At 48.4% G+C, this 22,349-nt stretch overlaps 1 protein-coding gene across 3 annotated transcripts; it reads left to right on the forward strand.

Annotated features, from left to right (window-relative positions):
- The first annotated feature begins 42 nt into the window (after positions 1-42).
- LYAR (Ly1 antibody reactive) lies at positions 43-21,856 on the forward strand. 3 transcript variants are annotated; one of them, XM_047091587.1, is made up of 9 exons: positions 43-202; positions 6,158-6,327; positions 7,652-7,766; positions 12,061-12,168; positions 12,285-12,368; positions 15,748-16,165; positions 16,486-16,572; positions 20,725-20,810; positions 21,540-21,856. In XM_047091587.1, exons 2-9 carry the CDS (start codon positions 6,206-6,208, stop codon positions 21,672-21,674), a joined length of 1,155 nt encoding a protein of 384 aa, XP_046947543.1. In that variant the 5' UTR covers positions 43-202; positions 6,158-6,205; the 3' UTR covers positions 21,675-21,856. The 3 variants fall into 3 exon arrangements, with proteins under 3 accessions (XP_046947543.1, XP_046947542.1, XP_046947544.1); XM_047091586.1 differs by having other exon boundaries at positions 44-152; XM_047091588.1 differs by lacking the exon at positions 43-202 and adding an exon at positions 5,367-5,710.
- Positions 21,857-22,349: the final 493 nt, after the last annotated feature.

Consider the following 22,349-nt stretch of genomic DNA (forward strand, 5'->3'; position numbering starts at 1 on the left):
GTGGTCGCTGAGCGCAGGCGCGCGGGGAGGCCCCGAAGCGGGTTCTGCCCCTGGAAGCTCTGGAGGGAGGCGGCTGCGGCGCAGGGCCGGCGGCTGCGTTTCCACGTGCTCTCCGCGGCCGGTTGAAACCGTTGGCGGGCTCGGGCTGAGAGGTGAGGGGCGGAGGCCCAGAGGTCCGGCCCAGGAGGCTGGGGCTCAGACGGTGAGCAGGGGAGGGGGCGGCGTGGCTGATGCCCGCGTTTCCACCATGAGAGCCCCTCCTTGGGCTTACCCTCGGAAGGAGGAGGCAGTCCATTCAGATCTCGTTCGTACTCTGGGGTCGGGGATGGGGTCCTGGACTGAGGAAGACCGATTCTTCTCGGTTCTAAAACAGAAAGGTCCTCTGCCCCTGGGCAAACCAAGACGATGGGCCACACGGGACTGGGCTTCTGCGTTGTTGTAGGTCGGGGACGGGGCTGTTATCTTCCCTGAGCCCTCTGGGGAGCTCTGTCCCTAAGGAGGAGGCCTTAGGGCATAGCGGTTGAGAGCACCGTCTTGGGGTCGCTGTAACTGCCTGGGAGTCCGGGTCTGCTGCTAACTGGATATGTGACCTTCTGCAAGTTACCTAATCGTTTGGTGCCTCCGTTTCTTGGTCTGTCAAAAGGGAGTATTAGAGAACCAAACTTAGTACTGTCGCAAGGATCCCATGAGCACAAACATATTAACCACCTATGACAGGGCTTGGCACATGGTAGGTGACCAGTTAATGCCAGGATTTTCTGCAGCATCTACCTCTGGGGAGACAGGGGAATGAGGTGGGGTGTACTTGCAAGGCTGACTTTCCTGCAGAGGGCTCACTTGGGACTTGTACCGGCACCCCCCCCCCCAGTCCCCCAGTGCCTAGCATGGTGCCTGACACGTGGTAGGCTTCCGTAGATGTTACCACAGCAGTGGAGGGGTGCTGGCGATGTGTGTGGGGAGGTAAGAGACATGGTTCCACTTCCCCCAGCCTCAGTTTGCTCATCTGTTAAGTGGAGATAGGTGTACTTGCCTCCTAGAGTGAATCATGGAGACGCTCATCAGCCCACGTTCAGGGGTCTAGGCAAGATGGTAGTGTGTGCTCCCCTAGCCTTCCTTTGCATCATACCCTTGGTTTTTTGGAATTCTCCTAGAAGGGGCTCCCGGCCCCTTGTTCCACAGATTGGAGGACTTGAAGTTCAGAGGTGACAGTGACTTGTTTGAAGTCACAGGGCTCACGGGGAACTGTGCTGTGGTTGCCCCCAGGTGGGCTGTGCCCAGTGGTGATGGGGTTTAGGTCTGTGAGAGAATGCTTTAAGAATAGTGAATGTCGTTTTTGTAAAAATAATATAAAAATGTAGAGGGAGGAAGGTTTAAAAAAGGACTCCAAATCCCACTTCCAGAACTAAATGTGAGGTCATTGTATCAGGGAACAGGGTGGTAGACTAGGCACCCATGGGGTGGGGAGCCAGAGGAGATGAGCGAACTTACGAAGATAGATGGGTGGGTTGAGGGTCATGTTTAAAGAGATGTGGGTTTAGGAGGGGACTGGGTGTAATAGCATCGGAGGGCAAATCAGTAGGTCACAGCAAATACCCAAATTACCATTGGGTAAGGACGAATCTTTCCTATCTTATTTTTCACACAATGCTCCAAGATAGATATTAGACCCATTTTATAGATGAACAGAATCTAGGAAGTTAGGAAACCTTGAGGTCACTTTTCAGTGAGTTCATTTTTCTGAACGAGCTCAGGCTCCAGTTCAACTCTCTGGCCCTGACTCTACCGAACGTTCAACAGAACGTGGCCACCATCCTGATAAGGGAGCTGAGGTGCCCCAAGTCCCTCACAAGTCCGCGTGCCCTTGTTGTCACTGCCTGCTACCCCTCCGGTCCGCATCCGTTTCCAGCACCTGACATCCTCAGCTGTGACCCCAGTGGTAACCTTGCCCAATGTGTGAGGATCTGGGAATCCTTATGGTGCAGAATGGAAGGTCATTTGTGGAGCCTTTGATTTTTTTCTTTCTTTTTGGATGAGGGTCTCAAGGTCCCATGTGCCCAGTAACAGCCAAGCAAATGGCCAAAGACGCTGACAAGTCTGACAGGCCGGGCAGAAGCTTTGGGCTTGTCTCGGGCTACCTCTGCCGCTTCCCGTGTCTCTGGCCTGATCACTTAGCCTCTCTGAGCCTCAGTTTTCGGTCACAGATGTTGGGGTGGTGGTATGATCAGACCTGTTCTGGAGGTGTTGGGTACAGTTGTGGCTGTAAATGTGAAATGATCGTATTCTGTAATTTGTCATCTTTCTCTTGGGCTCTGGCATGTGCTGAGAGCTCAGTAAATTGACCAGAGAGAGGAACAGACAGCCAGAAGCACACCCAGGGCCCGGCCCCCTTGGGGAAGGCACCCAGGTATATGTGCATGCTGACGCATACTTGGCATTGACCACAGGTCTGCTGAAATGAATTACAGTGACTTACCCGGGGTGAGAACCTGAGCACGCTCGCAACCAGTCCGGGAACACTGCCTTCTCTTCGTGTGTCCACATTTCTAGAAGGAAGAGCACCGAGAATCTCTGTACTGGGACCTGGCCTTGGGCACAGCGCGCAGGAGAGCCAGACAGGGAAAAAGGGACTCTTATTTAGGTCCGGCCCCCATGAAGCAAGCCATCTCTTCACACTTGGGGCTAAACATTGAAATACATAATAACCGAGCCCTGCAGATAAGGTGTCCTAAACGTCTTAATGCAGCTTGTCCGGCTTTCCAAATTTCCAAAGTATAAATGTTACAAATTTACCAAAAACGCTCTTTGAAAGTTGACTTAAACTTCTTTCACATTTATTTAGTTTTGTGAAGTTTGAAAGTAATTTTTTGTCTTCGGCGGTGATTGCTGTCTTCAGTTAGAGGGCCGGAATTTTCAGAACGCCTCTTTTTGTAAGTTCACGGCACTTAACTGCTGCTGAGATTGTTAAGCGCAGGCAGACTTGGGACACCTTGGCTGCCATGCGGGTAGGATGGTTTGGAAATTGCTGTTCTTTGCAGCCCCCACCCCCACCCCGTGTGGACCCACCCAAGTGTTTACTACGGCACACAGGAAAGGTGTTCAGATGTGAAGCATCGTCAAGGTGATCCTTGGCTAGCTCTGGGGTGTCCTCAGGGCTCTACATAAGGGAGGGGTAAGCTCCTTACAAACCTTATCTCATTAACAAGCGGGTGACCACACGGGCCCCATTGCAGATCCAGTGTAAAAATGCAGCGATGGTTCTAGAAATCCTGAGGCGCTGAGAGACTGGGTTCTATTCTGCTCTTTTTTAAAACAATAACAAATTTTAAAATGTGGACCTTTTCCACCAAAGACCAAATGAAAACGGTTGACGGGGTAATTTTCCAACGGACACGTGAGCAAATTCTAATCCTCTCCTGAATTGATGTTTACACCGTGTGTGGCTAATCCCCAGAGGGATGACACGTTTTGTACAGATATTCCTGGCGTCTCTTTGGTCAACATCACTGGCTTCTTTCAGTGGATATCTTTTGTTTCCAGCTGTCCTTCCCAGGCCTTTAATTCCTGACCTTCAGACTGAGTCTCCCAGTTGGATCTCAAAGCTGGTCGAAACCTTCTCTCGTCCCCTCTTCCCCCCGGATCGAGAAACAGAACAGACCTCTTCGCTCAAAGTCGGAAAGGTCTAGGCCACAGGTTTAGTTTGAGGTGGTAGTTTTCATAGTTGGATCTCATAATGAAAGTATTTTTAAAATTTTCGGCAGATAATTTGGTTTAACAGAGCTGCTTGTTCGTTGCGGATACAATGGCCGCCCGTTTCTTGGTGACTAACTAAGGATTCACTCTTGTTCTTACACAAAGGTGCCCCCGCAGACTGTTGAGTAATCTGTTGGTTCTGGTTCTAGCCTTTGTTCTCCCTTGGGAGGCAGGGCGGCCCATCACTTGCCCGGCATTGTTTGAGCAGAGCCATCTGCTGCGTGCAGAATGCCGGGCTTGGAGGGAGCTGGCTGGTGGTTCACGTGACGTCAGCTCCCCAGGACTGGTGACTGGTTGACGGATGAGAAGATGGTCATGGTCGCCGCACGTCCCAGAACCACCACCACGTTTCCTCTGGACTCAGTGCTAGGCTGTGGCTGACCATGTGCCCTCCCTTGCCAAGCTACACTGATGGCAAGCTGAGGAGGGGGATGCGGAGTGGGGAGCTGTGTGTGTATGTAGCGTATCAGGCAAGGCTGATGTCCGACGGTGCCCACGGGGCAAGAGGCTTCCACGAGAGACGGCTGGGCCTTCGTAAACCCCGGGTGCAGCCAGGATGTACATTTCCATTCAAGGCCGGATGGAATGGAATTACCCTGCACCTTCCTTATGTGTGACCTCTCTGGCAGTGACCCAGAACATGGGAGTGGAGGGGAGAGAGTGATTATGTGCATGGGAATTCTCTGGGAATGCAAACCGCTCATCTGTGCTTAAGGATTTCTGTATGAGTCAAAGCGCACTGGTTTACTTGACCCTTACCTTCGCCTTTATAAGGAGGAGGAAGGTGCTGGGTCAAATAGTTGTCAGTATTTTTGCCGTGCAACTTACTTATAACCTAAAATGACAACACTCTAAAACTCTAGTGATTAAAAAATTATGTAGCCGTGGAAAGTTACTGTGACTCCTGTAACACTTTCAGATGAATTTGTGTTTTGTCAAGCACAATAGCCTCTCCATGAAATCTATAAATGGTAGTTATGTATTTGCACAGACATACTAAATCTTGGGGCAGTGCTTGGGACACGTGGGTGTGTGAACGCCCTCCGTTAATTCAGTGCCTAGCAGCTGGGACCCCTTGACATATAAGAAGGTTCTATAAGAACATATTCCATAAGAAGGTTCCCCTTCTTCTCCTCCTCCTCCTCCTCCTCCTCCTCCTCCTCCTTCTCCTCCTCCTCCTCCTCCACCTCCTCCTCCCCCTCCTCCTCCCCCTCCTCCCCCCCCTCCTCCCCCTCCTCCTCCCCCTCCTCCTCCCCCTCCTCCTCCCCCTCCTCCTCCCCCTCCTCCTCCCCCTCCTCCTCCTCCTTCTCCTCCTCCTCCTCCTCCTTCTCCTCCTCCTCCTCCTTCTCCTCCTCCTCCTCCTTCTCCTTCTCCTCCTCCTTCTCCTTCTCCTCCTCCTTCTCCTCCTCCTCCTTCTCCTCCTCCTCCTTCTTCTCCTTCTCCTTCTTCTTCTTTTTAATCTTTACTTCTTTATTTTTGAGAGAGACAGCACAAATGAGGGGGGGGGGGCAGAGAGAGAGAAGGAAACACAGAATCCAAAGGAGGCTCCAGGTTCTGAGCTGTCAGTGCAGAGCCCAGTGCAGGGCTCAAACCCATGAACTGTGACGTCATGAAAGGAGTCAAAGTCGGATGCTTAACCAACTGAGGCACCCAGGCACCCCTGTGGTTCCACTTGTTTATTGATCCAACAAGAAGTCACGTGAAAGAGCCCCCTCCCTCCCCTACTCCCTGTCCACTAAGACTGAGGGGCACATCCTCTTATTTTAACATCTGGATACATAGTAATGCCTATATGAATGTTTCCTGTGCTCTCAGAAATTTTTAGACCCCTTCTCCATTTTCTAAACCTTCCTGAATTCCCTCCTATGTTTTTGTTGTGTTTGGTGATCTGGAATAATTTCCAGTTCACGCCTAACAGCACAGGGATGGAGGGCAAGCCAGCTTGACATTATTAGGAACGGTAAGACATTTTAAGATGTTTTGCTTAATGCCCCCAAAACTCTTCCTCCCTGGAGCCAGCCTTCCAAATTTAAATCCTCATCCGTTACTGTGTGACCTTAGGCAAGTTACTTCATCTTTCTGTGTTTCCATACCCGGTGTAAACTGTACACAATAATAGGCCTTCCCTCCCGGGGTTGCTATGAGGAGTAAATAAATTACTATGTGTACAGCTCTCAGAACCGGCCTGGCACACAGTGAGGTAACTGGGCTTAACAGGTCACTGTTAATTACGACTTGACTTAGAGTTGTATGTGGATTGCTCATCAACTTAGATTCTGTTCTTTGTAGCTTATTTTCACGTGAAACTATGGTTGAAAAGTGAGCGGTAGGATTGTTTATTGGGAATAAATGCTTCAGATTACAATGATAATTATTTTTCCTTTCTTTTCATGTTCTCTTCGGACAGGGTTCTAAACCTAACTTGGATCGAGAATACTTAACCATTTAGCTAAAAATGGTATTTTTTACGTGCAATGCATGTGGCGAATCTGTGAAGAAAGTGCAAGTGGAAAAGCACGTGGCCGTTTGCCGAAACTGTGAGTGCCTGTCTTGTATTGACTGCGGTAAAGATTTCTGGTAAGTTCTACCTAATTCATGTAGATCGTAGTAAAGACCCAGACCAGTCTGGGAAGCCCTGGGCCCCGTGAGGCCTTAAAAAAAAAAAAAAAAATGGAGGCACATTTGAGCAAAGAAATTAAGAAAACAATTAAAAGTGCTCTGCAGCCTATTTGCTCTCCAAGGACAATCTGAAGAGAAGACAGAGGGAGGGGTGAGGGTGTGGGGAGCATGTGGCCCGTCGGTGGCACTCAGCGTTACCAGACCCTGAGAGGTGACCACCCAGAGTGAGGCTACAGGGGCATGGTGGGCTGGCCACATCGAAGGGCTGGATCAATGAACCAGAAACTGGTGGGGGGCAGGGAGGAGAGATGGGGTCCCCCCGCACAAGCTCGCAGGTGATGGTAGGAGTGAGCCCCTGGCCCCCGGGTGCGTCTGGTACTTCCGCTGAGGGCTCTCTGGACAGGGGAGGACCTCGGGGGTGGGGGCAGGCCAGATTTTCACTTGCTTCTCTCCTCTTTGGGGTGGGTCATGGGTCATTGTTTGCAGGTGGCTCCCCTCAGTCCTCGGTTGCCTCCCCTCCGCTTCCCAGGGTTTAGGTGCAAAGGTGGCTTTTGGTGCCTCTGCCTCAGTGTCCTGTGTGGTATTTGGATTGATATTTACTAACAGTCCATTTTAATTTCATTCTCGAGCAGTGATTTTTTTTCAAAAATATTTTTTTTTTGAAAACTGTTAAAGTCTTTGTTCATACCTAATCCTAGGGGGAAGCCTGACCTATAACACAGGGGAAAATCGGTTTTTTCTCGTTGAGAGACTTTGCCCCCAGACTGGTCCCAAACATTTCCCCGAGGGTCCCGTGGGGCTTCCAAGTGATTGTAAGAGACAGAATCAAGTTTCCTTGTGTTCTGAGACTTGGCAGTCTAGAACTTTTTAGTGACAAGATAGCACCATTTTACTTCAGCTTTTAACTTCTTGTACAACTAATTACTGATTGCCTACTGTATAACCAGGAAGTCATACAGGCTTTGTTATTTAAAATAAAGCCACCCTATTGCAGAGAATTATTTTCATTTCTTGTATTCTGCATATGTTCACTTACGAGGAAAAAAAGAAGTACTGCCTGTCAATTTGGTTTAAGACGTTTGTATCTAAAACCGGGTGGAAGGTTTGGCTGTGGGCTCTACATGGAACAGTTGGAAGACGGACAGTGCGCCTGCCCTGCCTGCCCTGCCCGGAGGTTGTAAACAGTGAAACCACATGGAGGGCAGAGGGTAGGAGCAGCATGTGAGCAGGAGCCTCCGCTTGGAGAGTCGGTCTGACTGTGGAACTTTGTATCGCTTTGAAGGGGTGACGACTACAAAAACCACGTGAAGTGCATCAGTGAAGAACAGAAGTATGGTGGCAAAGGTTATGAAGGTAAAACCCACAAAGGCGACATTAAGCAGCAGGCATGGACCCAGGTAAGGTCTTTCTAGTTCGTCAGGTGGCTGCTTCTGACCTCTTCCACTTTCTTTGGAAGCCTGAGAATAAATGCACCCTATGTGCAGACAAGACGCACAAACGTCGCGTCTTAGGACAGACGGAGGCGGAGCTACTGGGCCTTGACAAAGAGTTCTTTATTTCTCTGTGAATACGGCTGCAGTGCGTTTGGTCTTTAATGCGTACATTCTGCAGGTTTCTTGCAAAAATGTTTTAGAATTCTCACTTTCCCTTGGCTACGAAACGGAACAGAAGCTTTCTAATCTTCATCTGCTTCCAGTGATCGTGCGGCTTTTTATCACTCAAACCGTGTTTTGCTCCGTCACGTCTGCCAGTCGTCAGAATTGGGCAAAACAAAGTTGTTTTCATGAAGAAAAGGAATTTTCTACTTGAAGAAAATGGAAACATGCACAGTAAAAATGGCAAGAGCAGGAAAGTCCCTAATTCACCGAGAGATATAGCTTCCAGGATGTTACTCCCCAGTCACAGAATAGTTAGGAGAAAGGATTCACAACGGAAGGTAGGAGAAAGAGGAGACAAATGCCATCTTTGTGGAAATTCTCTACCCTCCTGGAAACTGGATACGCAGTAGTTGACTCCCTTCGGTGATAGTTTAAATGTGAGTTTTCTGGTGTTCACTAGCTTACCGAGTTAGCAGACTCCTGGGAGGGGAAGTCTTCCCGTTCACAAAGGACCAGTGACTGAGTCAGCCCAGTGCAGATACAGAAGCTGGTAAAACTGCTTATTTTAAGTAAGATAGATGGGCTGGTGACCGTCAGCCTCACTTTGGGGCTCATACTGTACCTTAATCCTCCCCAGAAAGAGGTGACATTCTGGGTCCTGAGCTTGAGGTACCTGGGTGTAGGAGTTCCGTCAGGCTTGCATGAAACCCTCTAAAGCAGGGCCAGCAAACGCCAGACAGCCCGAAGCAGCCACGCCCATTTGTTTCCATATGGTCTGTTGGTGCTGGGAGCTGCAGGGGCATCGTTGAGTAGGTAGGACAGGAACTGGACGGTCTGCAAAGCCTAAAATCTTTACTGCCTGGCTCTTTTCAGAAAAGGTTTGCTGACCCCTGCTGTACGCTGTCAGGCTTCTGTGGCCGCACCACCGTATTATGGGTCGAGTTCTCTTTCAGGTGCTGTCTGGGTCCACTGGTCCGCTAGCCGTCTGATTCCTCCCGGAACCCCTAGTTGACAGCGTAAACAGATGGGGAGGACTAAATGTGGTGTGCTGGCTGTTCTCCCATAGGGAAAAATCCTCATAGGGATATTCCTTACATCCCTAAAGCCTTCAGTTTTAAAGACAAATTTTGGAATCCTGTCAGTGTTCCAAAACTGAGCATCCTTCTAGATGTCTCTGTGCTTACACGCAGGGAGTGGATAGACGGGTCGGGGAAAAGATCGCCCACTTGCTTGGGTCATGGCGTTTGCCTCTAAATTTTGTCACCAGCGCCCTGTTCTGACCCACATGCCACTCGGGCGGGTGCCCAGCCAGCTTCACTTCTTCCTTGTTCACGTTTGCGTCATGGTCTTAATTTGTTTTCTGCCTGGGTGCCGAGAGAAGCTTTGTCCTGTCCTCATCTCAGTATCCTGTATCCATTTCTTCAGGTCTGTGTATATATAGCTTTAATTCTTTCCTAATGCAGGCACACCGTCCTGCGCTCTGTGTTTCATACTCTTGGCTCATCGAGGACCGTTTTTCTTGTGTACGGTCACTTCCTTAACTTTAATAATTATCTTTTTCCTCTGCCTTCAATGATATTGCCATAAGCATCTTCTCAAGGTCTCTAATTTAGGTCTCATCCCTGTTCTGTTCCTGCTACTTCAGACCTTATTTATTAGATCTTCGTGTCTTGGTCCTCAAGTAATTTCCTGGTCTGGATAATATCCATTTTCGTCGGATTCTTTTGATCTCTTGTGTATATTTTTTTCCAAGATTTTAGAAAATTGTGGTAAGTTAAGCACGACATAGTTTACCATTTTAACCATTTTTAAGTACACAGTTGAGGACATTCACACTGTTGTGCAACCGTCACCACCATCCATCGCCAGAACTTGTTCACCTTCCCAGACTGAAACTCCATCCCCGTTAAACACGGACTCCTCGTGTGCCCTCCGCCCCCAGCCCCTGGAACCTGCCATTCCGCTTTCTGCCTCTATGAATTTGACTGCTCTAGGGACTTCATATACGCAAAATCATGTAGTGTTTGTCCTTTTGTGACTGGCTTATTTCGCTGAGCACAATGTCCTCCAGGTTCGTCAGTGTTGTTGCAGGTGTCAGAATGTCCTCCCCGTTTAAGGTCGCGCAACATGCCGTTGTGTGGACGGACCACATTGTGTTTATACGTCCATATGTTGGTTGACACTTCGGTTGCTTCAGCCTTTGGCTATTGTGAATAATGCCGCTATGAACACGGATGTACACATATCTGTTGGAGTCCCTGCTCTCAGTTCTCTTGGGCCGTGCACCCAGAAGTGGAATTGCTGGGTTTTTTAATTTTTTGAGGAACCGCTCTCCTGTTTTCCATATGGCTGCACCATTTTACGCTCCCGCTAGCAGCACACAAGGTTCCGGTTCCTTCTCATACTCCCCAACACTTTGCGGTTTTTTTGATAATAGGCGTCCAAGGGGGTATGACAGGGTGGTTTTGATTTGCATTTCCCTAGTGATAATGATGATAAGTATCTTTTCATGTGTTATTGGCCATGTGTACATCTTCTTTGGAGAAATGTCTATTCCCAGCCCTTTCCCCATTTTTTAATTTTTTTTTTTAATGTTTGTTTTTGAGAGAGAGAGAGGGAGCGTGAGCGGAGCAGGGGCAGAGAGCAAGGGAGACAGAGGATCTGAAGTGGGCTCTGCTGACAGCAGAGAGCTCACCACAGGGCTCGAACTCATGAAACACAGATTATGACCTGAGCTGAAGTTGGATGCTTAACTGACAGAATCACCCAGCACCCCAAGGTTGTTTGTTTCTCACTGTTGAGATGTAGGAGTTCTTTAAATATTCAGGATATTAATGCCTTATCAGATAAACGATTTGCAAATATTTTCTCCTGTTCTATGAATTGCCTCTTCACTGTTGACAGTGTCTTTGATGTACAAAATTTTTAAAATTTTTATATAGTCCTGCTTTTTTGCTGTTGCTGTTTGTGCTTTTGGTGTCATGTGCAAGAACAAGAAGTCATTGCTAAATCCACTGTCATGACACTTTCCCCCTCTGTTTTCTTCTAAGGATTTTCTGCTTTTAGCTCTTAAGGTTGGGTCTTTGATCCATTTTGAGTTAATATTTATGTGTAGTGTTAGGTAAGAGTTCAACTTCATTCTCTTCCATGTGGATATCCGTTTGCCCCAGCACCATTTGTTGAAAAGACTGTTCTTACCCCATGGAATGGTCTTGCCACCCTTTTTGAAAACCATTTGCCCATATAGGCGAGGTCTGTTTCTGGGCTCGCCACTGCATGGGCTGACATGCCCATCTTTATGCCAGTGCCATGCTTTTTTTTTGATTACTCTAGCTTTGAAATCAGAAAGAATGAGACCTCCAACTTTGTTCTTTTTCATGATTGTTGTAGCTATTTGGTGTCCCCTCAGATTCTATGTGAATTTTAGGATGGAGTTTTCTATTTATACAAACGAACAAACAAACCCAAATGTCAATTGGATCTTCATAGGGATTGCATTTAAATCTGTACCAGTCACTTTGGTTAGTATTACCCTCTTAATATTAAGTCTTCCAATCTACGGTCACGGGATGTCTTTCTATTTATTTGTGTCTTCTTTCATTTCTTTCAATGTTTTATAGTTTTCAGTGTACAAGTCTTTCAGCTCCTTAATGATTAAGTTTTTTAAGGATTTTATTGTTTTTGATGCTATTGTAAATGGAATTGTTTTCTCAATTTCCTTCTCAGCTTGTTGGCGTATGACATCTAGACCTGAATTTTCAAGTGTGGATTTTGAATCCTATGGTGGCTGAATTTGTTGGTCCTCATGGGATCTTTAGTGGAATCTTCAGTGTGTTCTACATGTCAGATGAAATCATCTGTGAACAGAGATGGTTTTCCTTCTTCCTTTCTAACTTGGATGCCTTTATTTCTTTTTCTTGCCTAATTGCTCTGGCTAGCACTTCCGGCACTATGGTGAACGCGTAAGCATAGACATGAATACAAAATCTGGCCTTGGACTGCAAAACCTCTAGCCATCGAAGGACACTTAACATGGCTTTCGTGAAACTCTTGTGCCAGTTGTTTATTACTTGTTTTATCTTCCTTTTTATAGAAAATTAATGAATTAATAAAAAGACCCAACGTGAGCCCCAAAGTGAGGGAACTTTTAGAGCAAATTAGTGGTTTTGACAACGTTCCCAGGAAAAAGGCGAAATTTCAGGTATGGATGGGATATGCCTTCCCTGGATGGAGGGGACACGTGGCCCAGTGACTGAGCCTGCGGGCACCTGTCAGAACGGGACAAGTCAGGTTTTTTTGTGTGTCTGTTCCTTACAGAACTGGATGAAGAACAGTTTAAAAGTGCATAATGAGTCCATTCTGGAGCAGGTGTGGAGTATCTTTTCTGAAGCTTCTGGCAACGTAAGTCAGATCTAATTTCAGATTTGTAGTGTGGCAAAAATGATTGGTAATAATGAAATGGGAATGTCTTATTTTTGGAGGTCAAGACAGCCTTCTTTTTCAGAGAGCCTCTTTGTGCCTTCATTTATGGGAAAGAATAAACTGAATGCACTGCAGAGAAGATTTCCTTATTGTGCAGAGAAAGGTATTTAATCCCAATGTTTGATAATGGTACCGGCTAACGTGAAATGGCTTGCTTAGAAATCAGGCAGTGGGATGTACTGGAAGGAGGAACTTGGGGCGTCTGACAGACCTGGTTTGAATCCCTGCTGTGCTGTTGGCCAAACGTTTGATCTTGGGCACTTTATTTAACCTCTCTGAGCCTCCGTTTCCCAGTCTTAAAAGAAAAGAAGACTTAAAGAAGTCCAATTCACGCACCGATTTGGGACTTAGTGACTGATCTCGTGCTGGGCCCTGAACAAACACCGTAAAATAGCTCAGGCAGTGACACAGCCAGGAAGAAAAATAAACCGTGAGGACATAGGGAGTGACTAGGGGTTCCTTTAGGCGAGGGGTTCACAGAAGGCCCCATACGCGCATTAAAGCAGCCGAGGCTCTGGAAGCATCCCTCCCCGTGCCCGGGCTTAGTGGGCATCCGATGCGCGTCTGTCTCCTTCCTTCTGTGGAGTGGGAATCCCTCTGGCGTAATCATCCGCCGCCTGTCAGGTTCCATCTGAGGGACCCCTCGGTGTGGAGCACATGCAGAGTCTTGGTCTGATACCGTGTGGCCTCCTTATAGGTGACGTCGTTAATTAAAAACATTTCCCCATTAATTCACCTGCACCTTGCTCCTGTTTGGAGCCTATACCCCATCTGTAGACTGAAATCAGTAGCAGTTTTCAAAAACAACAATGGGGTTTTCCCTTTTTGTTTTGTTTTTTTTCCCAAGTAGGCTGCACACCCATCGTGGGGCTTGAACCCACGACCCCGAGGCCAAAGAGTTGTGTGCTCCACCAACTGAGCCAGCCAGGTGCCCCCGACAGTGGGGTTTTCTGACCATCTTTTATTCTATCCGCCGTGCCAGGAGTTGACTGACTTATAGAGAGAACAGTTGGGCAGCAAATTGGAATAAACGGTGAAACTGTCCTGTCGTGGCTCTTCCAGAACAGACAGATTGGGCCTTTGGAATCTCATAACCAGTCGTGTATGTGCCACCTTTGCTCAGGGGCCCCGCCGATCTTCTCTGTGGTCTTCTAGTACGTGTGCTGCCGGAGCACGCCCTGTCACCAGTCGTTTGATTAGCGTTTAGGTGGTACTGTTTTTTAAGGATTATTTTAAGGATTATTTCCGTTATTTTAAGTAAGAATCAAAGATTTGGGATTACTTCGTTCACTGCAGAGTTTTTTTTTAAAAAGTTGTTTCTGATTTCCCTTTTGAAGCTGTGAACATATTAAGTCAATGAAGAATCAGTACGCAGCCCGTGGCCAACTGAGCTCTGTAAAACACGGCTTATTTTTGTTTTGCCTTTGCCCTGTGACCTTCACGGCACAACCCAGTGTGAGTGGCGCAGACGGCTCTGTGGCCCCGTCCGTTCACACCTCTGGTGTTCGTCCCTCCCGTTACTATGTGCTGGGCATCCAGCCGGCGGCCCTGGATCCTCTGCTCCTGGGGGGGGGGGGGGATTTCCTGTGCCCCAGGACAGTGTGCCTGGTCCCCGCGCACACAGCTGTAATGAGGCCAAAGTCCTGCCCTCACAGAGCTGTGTTCCAGTGCGGGACAGATGATGGCATATGCAGGTCCTGGCCCTGATGGCGGGACAGGGCGCGGAAGCCCTAGGAGAAACGGTAGGCGAGAGGAGGGGCTCTGTTAGGAAAGAGGGTCGGTGCAGGTGTCTCTGAGGAGAGCCTGGAACGAAGCAGAATATGGGGAATGAGTTTGTCTGCCCATCACCGAGTAGCTGCCAGATGGGGTGCGTGTGTCCCTCTCCCTGGGTGCGGAGGGGAGGCCCCAGCTAGAGACTTGGTCTGAACGGGGCAGAAGGCGGGTTGAGGTGTGTGGCTCTCAGTGGTCATAACAGTGCCTTCCCATAAGCTAGGAAGGAAATTGTAGGCTAGGAGTCCGGCGACGTGGGCTGCTTCTTCCTCCTGACTTTGTTTCTGAGCCCACTGCCTGCCTTTGTGCCATGCACCTGGCCTGGCTGGTGTCTCTGACCTGCTGGGGAAACGCAGACGCTGTGCTCTCAGCCCGGAGTTGAGCACTGAGTGAGGCGTGACCTTTGTAGAGCGTCTGTACTTGAGCGAAAGCCAGTCCCTGTTTTGGCTCAGTTTGGGGGACAGTAGCTCCCTCCTTGAGACCTACTCTCCCAGATGAAGGAGACTGGAGGTGACTGGTCTGTCACTTGGCTGGTAACTAACGGAGATGGGTCTTGGGCGCTGACATCCAGTGGTTCCCGCCGCACCCGAAGCAGCCCCATCCAGACGCGTTAGGACTCACCAGAAGCTCAGGACATTGCTGGGGTCATCCTTGAGAAGGGGCTGACATAGAGACCAGCACAGATTCAGGGTCAGGGAGTGCAGCCGGCAGTGGCACTCGTTTTGCTGGGGTCGTTGTTCTCAGTCGGATCTGTGCACTGGCTTGAAGAAGGTAGAGTGCGGCTTGTGGTTCCCTGGCTTTCTGTGGCTCCCTGTGCCCCATGCTTCCCACTCTGCGGGTCCACACTCCATCCAGGTGTCCCACATCCCTTCCTCAAGGGCAGTTCCTCTGTTCTCAGTGAGTAGATTGTGCTGGTCCAGTGCTCCAGAGTTTACAGAACCTTTCCTGGAAGTGGCTTATTTAAGCATCCTCGGTCTACTCGTCCTTACTCAGCACCGTGAGCTGCTAAGCACATGACGTAACTTTCCATTTTATTCGCCCATGAACCATATGACTTTCATTCCACTACCATTCATTTTATCAGTGAGGAAGTTGGTTCGGAGCAGATAAATAACTTGCCCTGAGTCACCCAGCTCGGAATTAACAGAGCTGGTGCTCGAACCCAGGTCTGCAGATGCATAAATCCAGTGGTTTCCGCCACACCAATGTGCTCATCTTCTTTCAGAAAGGTGGAGAGTGAGCCAAAATTAAAGGTCTAGCTTAAGTGACATAAAGATTCTTCACTTTCCCAGTGGAAGGAAAATGTCTATTAAATGCAGGGTGGGGTGTGGGCTCGGGGGGAAGGTTTTTTTCCCATTTGATATGTTTACTGCTACGTTTTAGCTCTTGGTGGGGGAGGCGGTCACAGTAAAATGGTAAGTAGTAGACATTTTTCTTGGAACAGTTTGCTCAGTAGATACCTGCTAATGACGTGCACGAATGTCTGGAATGAGTATTTATGTGTCTCTCGGTTTTGCTTAATAATAAGGAACCGGTCAGTAAGGGGCAGGACCGACAGCCACTCAAGCAAGGGGCCAGCCCGCCCGGCGTAGAACTTTCCACAAAGGTTCCAGCTTCCCACACCAGCGACACCCCAGAAAAGCAAGCAGAGGTGAAGAAGAATAAAAGAGAAAGGAAGGAAGAAAGGCAGAAGAATAGAAAAAAAGAGAAGAAAGAGCTAAAATTAGAAGGCCACCAGGAGAATTCAAGGGGTCAGAAGCCTAAGAAGCGCAAAACAGGGCAAGAGCAGGAGGCCGATCGGGAGGCTGGAGGGGAGGCCCCGGGCTCTGCAGGGAAGAAGAGCCAGAGCAAGGGGGGCAAGGCCAAGGGGGCGGTGGACGGAGCCAGAGACGCCAAGGAGGAGCCGACGCAGCCGCCGCCCGGGAAGAGAAAGAAGCACGCGGACGGTACGTGGCTGGCGTTTGCTCCGGGCTCTGGTACAAGGGTCGGGAAGCAGTGAATTTGCGTCAGACCTCGCGTTTGGAACAAGCAAGGCAAAGAGCGTCAGCTTTGGGATCGGGCCGACCCGGGCGCAGGTGACGGCAGCCGTCCACTCGCCGTGTGCTCACCTGACCCCGAGGTGGAGGAGCCCGCGGTGCTGGGTGCCCGGGGAGCGGGTCCTCCTGGCGGATGCACCGGGCCTGGCCGTGCGTGGCGCTCATTAAATGGCAGCCGCTGTCATAAATGCAAAATCTTGTCCTCGCGCTTACTCTTCCTACTTTCCTAGATGAAGCAGATACCGAGAAGAAAAAGAGGAAGCTCTCAGGACATTCTGAGGGTGGAGAACCGGAAAGCCATGGGGCTCCTGCAAAAGGTATCGCCGCCATCCTTTGCAGAGGTCTGCCCTTGAGGGTGTGGGGGGAGGAGGCGACCCGGGCCCTTCAGGCGGATCATCCCCCCGCCCCGGAGGCACGGGGAGGGCTGCACGCAGATCCAGACACGGCGTGGCTCCAGAGGGGAGAAAGGAGCTGTGTGAGCCACTCCGCAGCGTCTGTCTAGCTCTAAGGGGAAGATGGTCTGGACTGGAAACCCATTCTCTTCGGAGCTGCAGATAAACCCAGCACGGCTTTCTGAGACCTTGTTCCCTTTCCCTGCTTCCCTCCCCCCTGCCCCTCATTACTCTCCCAGAAGTACCCGCCACACTTAGCTGCCCCGCCCCCCACCTCCGCTTGTTCCCGGGGTCTCTGTCTCCCTGTCTCCCAGTGTGTCCCTGTCAGAATCCAATTCCTGGCCTTTAAAGGTCCCCTCAAACGCTGCCTCCTCCACAGAGCCGCCCCCACTTCCTCCGGCCTGAAGCATTCCCTGGGGCCCTGCTGATGCACAGCAGACTCGAGGACTCACCCGGGAGGGGAGGCTTTACTAATGGGGGTTCAGTAACTGCCTGAGCTGGGTTACACCTCTTTGCCTGGATCCCCCCCACTCCCAAATTGGGCTGCATGAGGCCTTTTTTTTTTTTTAGTTTAATTTGTTTGTTTTGAGAGGATAGTAGATTCCCATGCAGTTGTAAGGAATTCTAATAGAGACCTATGGATCCACGCGCCCTTTGCCCAGCTTCCTGCTAGGGCCACAGCGGGCACAACTATCCTGTCTCCACAGGGTGCTGACACTGACCCAGTCAGGAGACCGACGTTTCCGTCACCACTGGGAGCCCTCTGTGGGCCCTTTTATAGCCATGCCCTTACCCGCCACCCCACCTGCCCCCAACAATCACTAATCGGTTCACCGTTTCTGTGCTTCTGTAGTTTCAGGACGTTACCTAAATGGCATCATCTAGTATGTGAATTCTTGAGATTACCACTTTTCCCTCAGCATTATTCTCTGGAGATGCATCCGGGTGGCTGCATGTGTTGGTAATCCCGTCCCTCTGCTGTTTAGTAGCCCATGGCGTGGACATACCCCCGTTTGTCTGACCACTCCTCTCTTGAAGGCCCAGCCTCCACTTGCTATAAATAAGCTGCTGTCAGCATTTACGTACAGGTTTTCATGTGAACGCACATCACTTTGTGGAAGAAATGTCCAGGAGTGCAGTTGCCGTGTGGTGTGGTGACCGTGTGTTTGGTTTTTAAAGAAACCGCCAACTTTTTCTAGAGTGGCCGTACCATTTTATAATCGCTCCGGCGGTGTGTGCCTCACCCAGTTTTCCCACATGTCGGCCAGGGTCTGGTGGTGGTACTTTGTTGTTGTTGTTGTTTTTGTTAGCTATCCTGATAGGCGTGTGGTAATAGCTCGGGTGATTTTAATTTGTTTATCCCTAATGATGTTGAGTATCTTTTCATGTATTATTCGCCATCTGTAGATCTCTTGATATTGAAACGTCTGTTCACGTCTTTTGCTTATTTTCGAATTGGATTTTCTTTTTTACTGTTAACTTTTGAGAGTTCTTTATGTATTCTATTCTAAATACTAATCTTTTGTGGGATGTGGGGTTTGCAAGGTTTTTTTTCCCCTTCAGTCTATAGCTTTTTTAATCCTCTTGACAATCTTTTATAGAACAGATTTTTTTCATTTTGATTTAGTTTAATTTGTCCATTTTCCCTTTACTAGGTCATGCGTTTGGTGCCAAATCTGGGAACTCTTTGCTTAACCCTAGATCCCCAAGAGTTTTTTTCCTGTGTTTTTTTTCTAAATGTTTTACAGTTTAACATTTTGCTCTTGATCTTAAGCCCGTGATCCATTTTGAGTTGGTTTTTATGTAACGAATGAGACTTAGTACAAGGTTCATTTTTTTGCCCATCAGTGTGCTATTATTCCGGCACCGTTTGCTGAGAAGGCCCTCACTGGATCACTTTTGTACCTTCGTCAGAAATCAGTTGTGCATATTTGTGTAGTTCTGGGTTCTTGATTCTGCTTCGTCTGCCTGTATGTGTGCCCCCTACCAACACAGTCTCGATCGCTTTAACTCTATCTGAAGTCTTGAAACTGGGCAGGCTTTATTCTTTGTCAGAATTAAGTTTTAGAATAATCTTGTTGAGATCTACAAAAACTCTTCCTGTGATTATATAGAATATGTGTGATTTTGTAGATTTCCTTGGGATTTTCTGCAGAGGTAATCACGTCATCTTCAAACAGGGGCAGTTTTATTTCTTCCTCTCGGATCCATAGCACTGCTCTTCCCTTGCCTTGTCTTCCTGCATTGGCAAGAATTTCCATCACAGTGTTGAGTAAAAGTGGTGAGAGCAGACAGCCTTGTCTGTGCCTGATCGAAAGAAACATTACATCTTTCACTTTAAGTCACGTTAATTGTAGGTTTTTGCTGGATGCCCTTTATCTAAAGTTGAAGGAGTTCCCCTGTATCCCTATTTTTCTAAGAGTTTTTACCATGAATGTGTTGAGTTTTGTCACACACGTTTTCTACATTGATTGATGTTACTGTTTTTTTCATTAGCAATTAATGTGAATTGCACTGATTGATTTTTAAATATCGAACCAGCCTTTCATCCCCAGAATAAACCCACTTTCTTGTGGTGTATAATTTTCTTATGTGTTACCTAACTGCTAGATTCTACTTACTAATATTTTGGTAGGTATATTGATGTCTGTATGCATGAGGGATACTGCTCTGTAGTTTTCTTAATGCTCTTTTTTTTTTTCTTTTGGTTTTCTCTTGCTCAGACTGTGTAATTTCTATTGTTTTATCTTCCAGTTGACCGATTCTTTCCTCTCCCCTCTCCGTTCTGTCCGTCCACTGAGCTTTTCAGTTCAGCTACCGTATTTTTCAGTGCTAAAATTTCCTTTTGGTTCTTTGTCTTTTTTTTTGGCTGAGTGTTTCTACTCTTGTTCCGAGTGTACACATAATTGCTTACTGAAGTACTTTTATTTTGGAATGATGAATGGTTTTCAGTTGGCACCTGGACATTTTCACAGGTTAGAAGATTCTGGGTCTTATTTCAACTTCTTTTAACTGGCTTTTCCTCACGTGACTTGGCAGGGGAAGCGGGGTAAGACCTCACTACAGCAGGTGGGGGGAAGACCAGGCTGCCCACCCGACCTCCGCTGGTACCGGAAGGAGGCACTCCTTGCTAGTGCAGGCGGGGTGGGAGTTCTGGCTCCCCCCGTGGTCACCACTGAGCGCGGCCACGGCCTTGTTACCAGCCGGCATGGATGAAAGTCCCGATTTCGTACTCGGCCTTCTTTGACGCCTTCCCTCATCACAGCCTTGAGGGTGGGAGCCACGAACTTCTTCTGAGGTGTTTAGCTGGAGGAGAGTGGGGACTGTGGAGGAGTTGTGTCTCGGTGGGCTGTTCCTTTCTTGGCCTTTCGCTGAGGAGGATCACGCTCTTGTTGGGGCTTTCTTTGTTGGCTTTCCAGGTTGCCAGCTTCTTGAGCTCCAAATCTGGGCTCTCTGGAGCAAAAAGAAAACACAGGGAGCTCACTACCAGGCCACTCCTTAAGTCTCGAGGCCCCTGCCCGGTCTGCCTTCTTGCCCTCTTTCAGAGTCGTCTTGCGTTTGTCTGACTAGACTTCCGGGGGTTTGGCTGTTCTCAGCAGACAGAACAGGCAGAAGTACACCTGCTGCATCTTTCCGGAAACAAGTCCCCTAGATGAGCCTTGAGCCTGCAAGATAGCCGGTGTCACAGCCCGTGTCTGTGGCTGTCCTCTGCCGTCCGAGGCTGAGCTGCCTTTGTTCCTCTGTCTTGCTCACCATGCTTGGCCAGCCCCGTGATCTTGGCGGACCCTCAGGGACACTTGTGAGTTCATCGGATACAGCCGTGCTTTTTTACAGGCACCTGTAAAGTTGATGGTACTTGGGATGCCTACTTGACCCGCTCACTCTGAGAGCGAGTCCTGAAGGGGAGTCAGGCTTGTAGGCCACTGCGAGCAGACAGGTCCAGCACCTGCTACGCGGTACGGTCAGGGTCATTAGTTCATTTCCTGGATAGCAAATAGATGTCGCCCACATGGCTGCTTTATCCCTCTGGCAGTACACCGAAACAAAATGTTTTACGTATTACTCTTCATATTGTAGGTAAATTCAACTGGAAGGGAACTATTAAAGCAGTTCTGAAACAGGCCCCGGACAACGAAGTAGCAATCAAAAAGCTAAGGAAAAAGGTATGGCGCACAGACGCAGGTGCAGAAGCTGGGGACAGCCACTTCTTTATTTCAGGATGTACAGTTCTTGGTTTTCCTAATCTAAAACACTACAGATGTGGATCTCAGTGATTTTTCCAGCGGCTCAGTAGCCCCTCGGGACTGGCGGGGGGCGGGAATTGGACCCCATCCCATCGCACTTCCTTAGCCTGAACGGTGCCTGTGTTAAATTTGGGAATTATTATTCTTTTTTTTAATTTTTTTTTTTTAATGCTTATTTTTATTTTTGAGAGAGAGAGAGAGACAGAGCATGAACGGGGGAGGGTCAGAGAGAGAGGGAGACACAGAACCCGAAACAGGCTCCAGGCTCTGAGCTGTCAGCACAGAGCCTGACGTGGGACTCGAACTCATGGACCGCGAGATCATGAGCTGAGCCGAAGTCGGCCGCTCAACCGACAGCCACCCAGGCGCCCCTGGGGATTACTGTTCTTGATGTCTTGCTGTCGTTTGCTTATTCCAGAGCGGTGGTTCCTCTGTGTTTGCTTTTAACTCTGTGTCGACGTGTGACAGGCTGCACGTGCGGGTGCTGCGCGAACAGCTGCGCGAACCCACGAGCAGGACACACCCGTGTCACCGGCACCTGCGTTTCTTTTCTGTTTTACTGTTGGCCTAGTTCTGGGTTAAAGGAAGAACTCTGAGGTACATTTTCAGGACACATCACCCACTTGATGATTGTTTCTCCCCGTGAAGGTTTTAGCTCAGTATTACACGGTGACAGAAGAACACCACAGATCGGAGGAGGAGCTCCTGACCATCTTTAACAAGAAGATCAGCAAGAACCCCACCTTCAAGTTAGTAAAGGACAAAGTCAAGCTTTTGAAATGAACGTTTTTCTACTTAAAAATTGAATCCATTCTGTTGATTTTTTTCACTGCTGTTTCTAAAACATGTAATGAGTTACAACAACTCCAATATTGCTTTTTCAAAGCTGTATTTTTAAGTTACAGAAAAAGTCTATTTTTGGTAGAACTTTTATGAGAAAATAAAATATATTCTTATCCAAAATTCAAAATCTGTGGTGGTGAAAATTATTGTACTTTAAAAAATACTCTTGGGGCGCCTGGGTGGCTCAGTTGGTTGAGCGTCCAACTCTTGACTTGGGCTCAGGTCACAATCCCAGGGGTGTGGGTTCGAGCCCCGCTTTGAGCTCCGTGCCGACAGCAGGGAGCCTACTTGGGATTCTCTCTCTCTGCCCCTCCTGCACTTTCTTTCTCGCAAAGCAAAGAAACTTTACAAAAAAAAAAGCAGAAGCAGCAGAGCAGAAATTAACCTCCATGTCTGGTTCTATCCAGTTACACATGCTTAAAAAAACAAATGCTTTTATGTGGAAATCTTCTAAAAATGTGACAAGCCAAAAATAATTACTACTAAACTAAAAAGTATTTAATTGCAGCGCTTCTCTACATTTTTAATTAGAGGTTTTTGTGTGTTTATTGTGTTGTTAAAACATGTAAGTTAACAGTATCTCGTCCAGAAATGATCACAACGACAGTCTTCAGT

The sequence above is a fragment of the Lynx rufus genome, unplaced genomic scaffold, assembly GCF_022079265.1.
Source record: "Lynx rufus isolate CCGP_SWC_20201006 ecotype Redwood Valley unplaced genomic scaffold, mLynRuf1.p SCAF_3, whole genome shotgun sequence".
Lineage (NCBI taxonomy): Eukaryota > Metazoa > Chordata > Mammalia > Carnivora > Felidae > Lynx > Lynx rufus.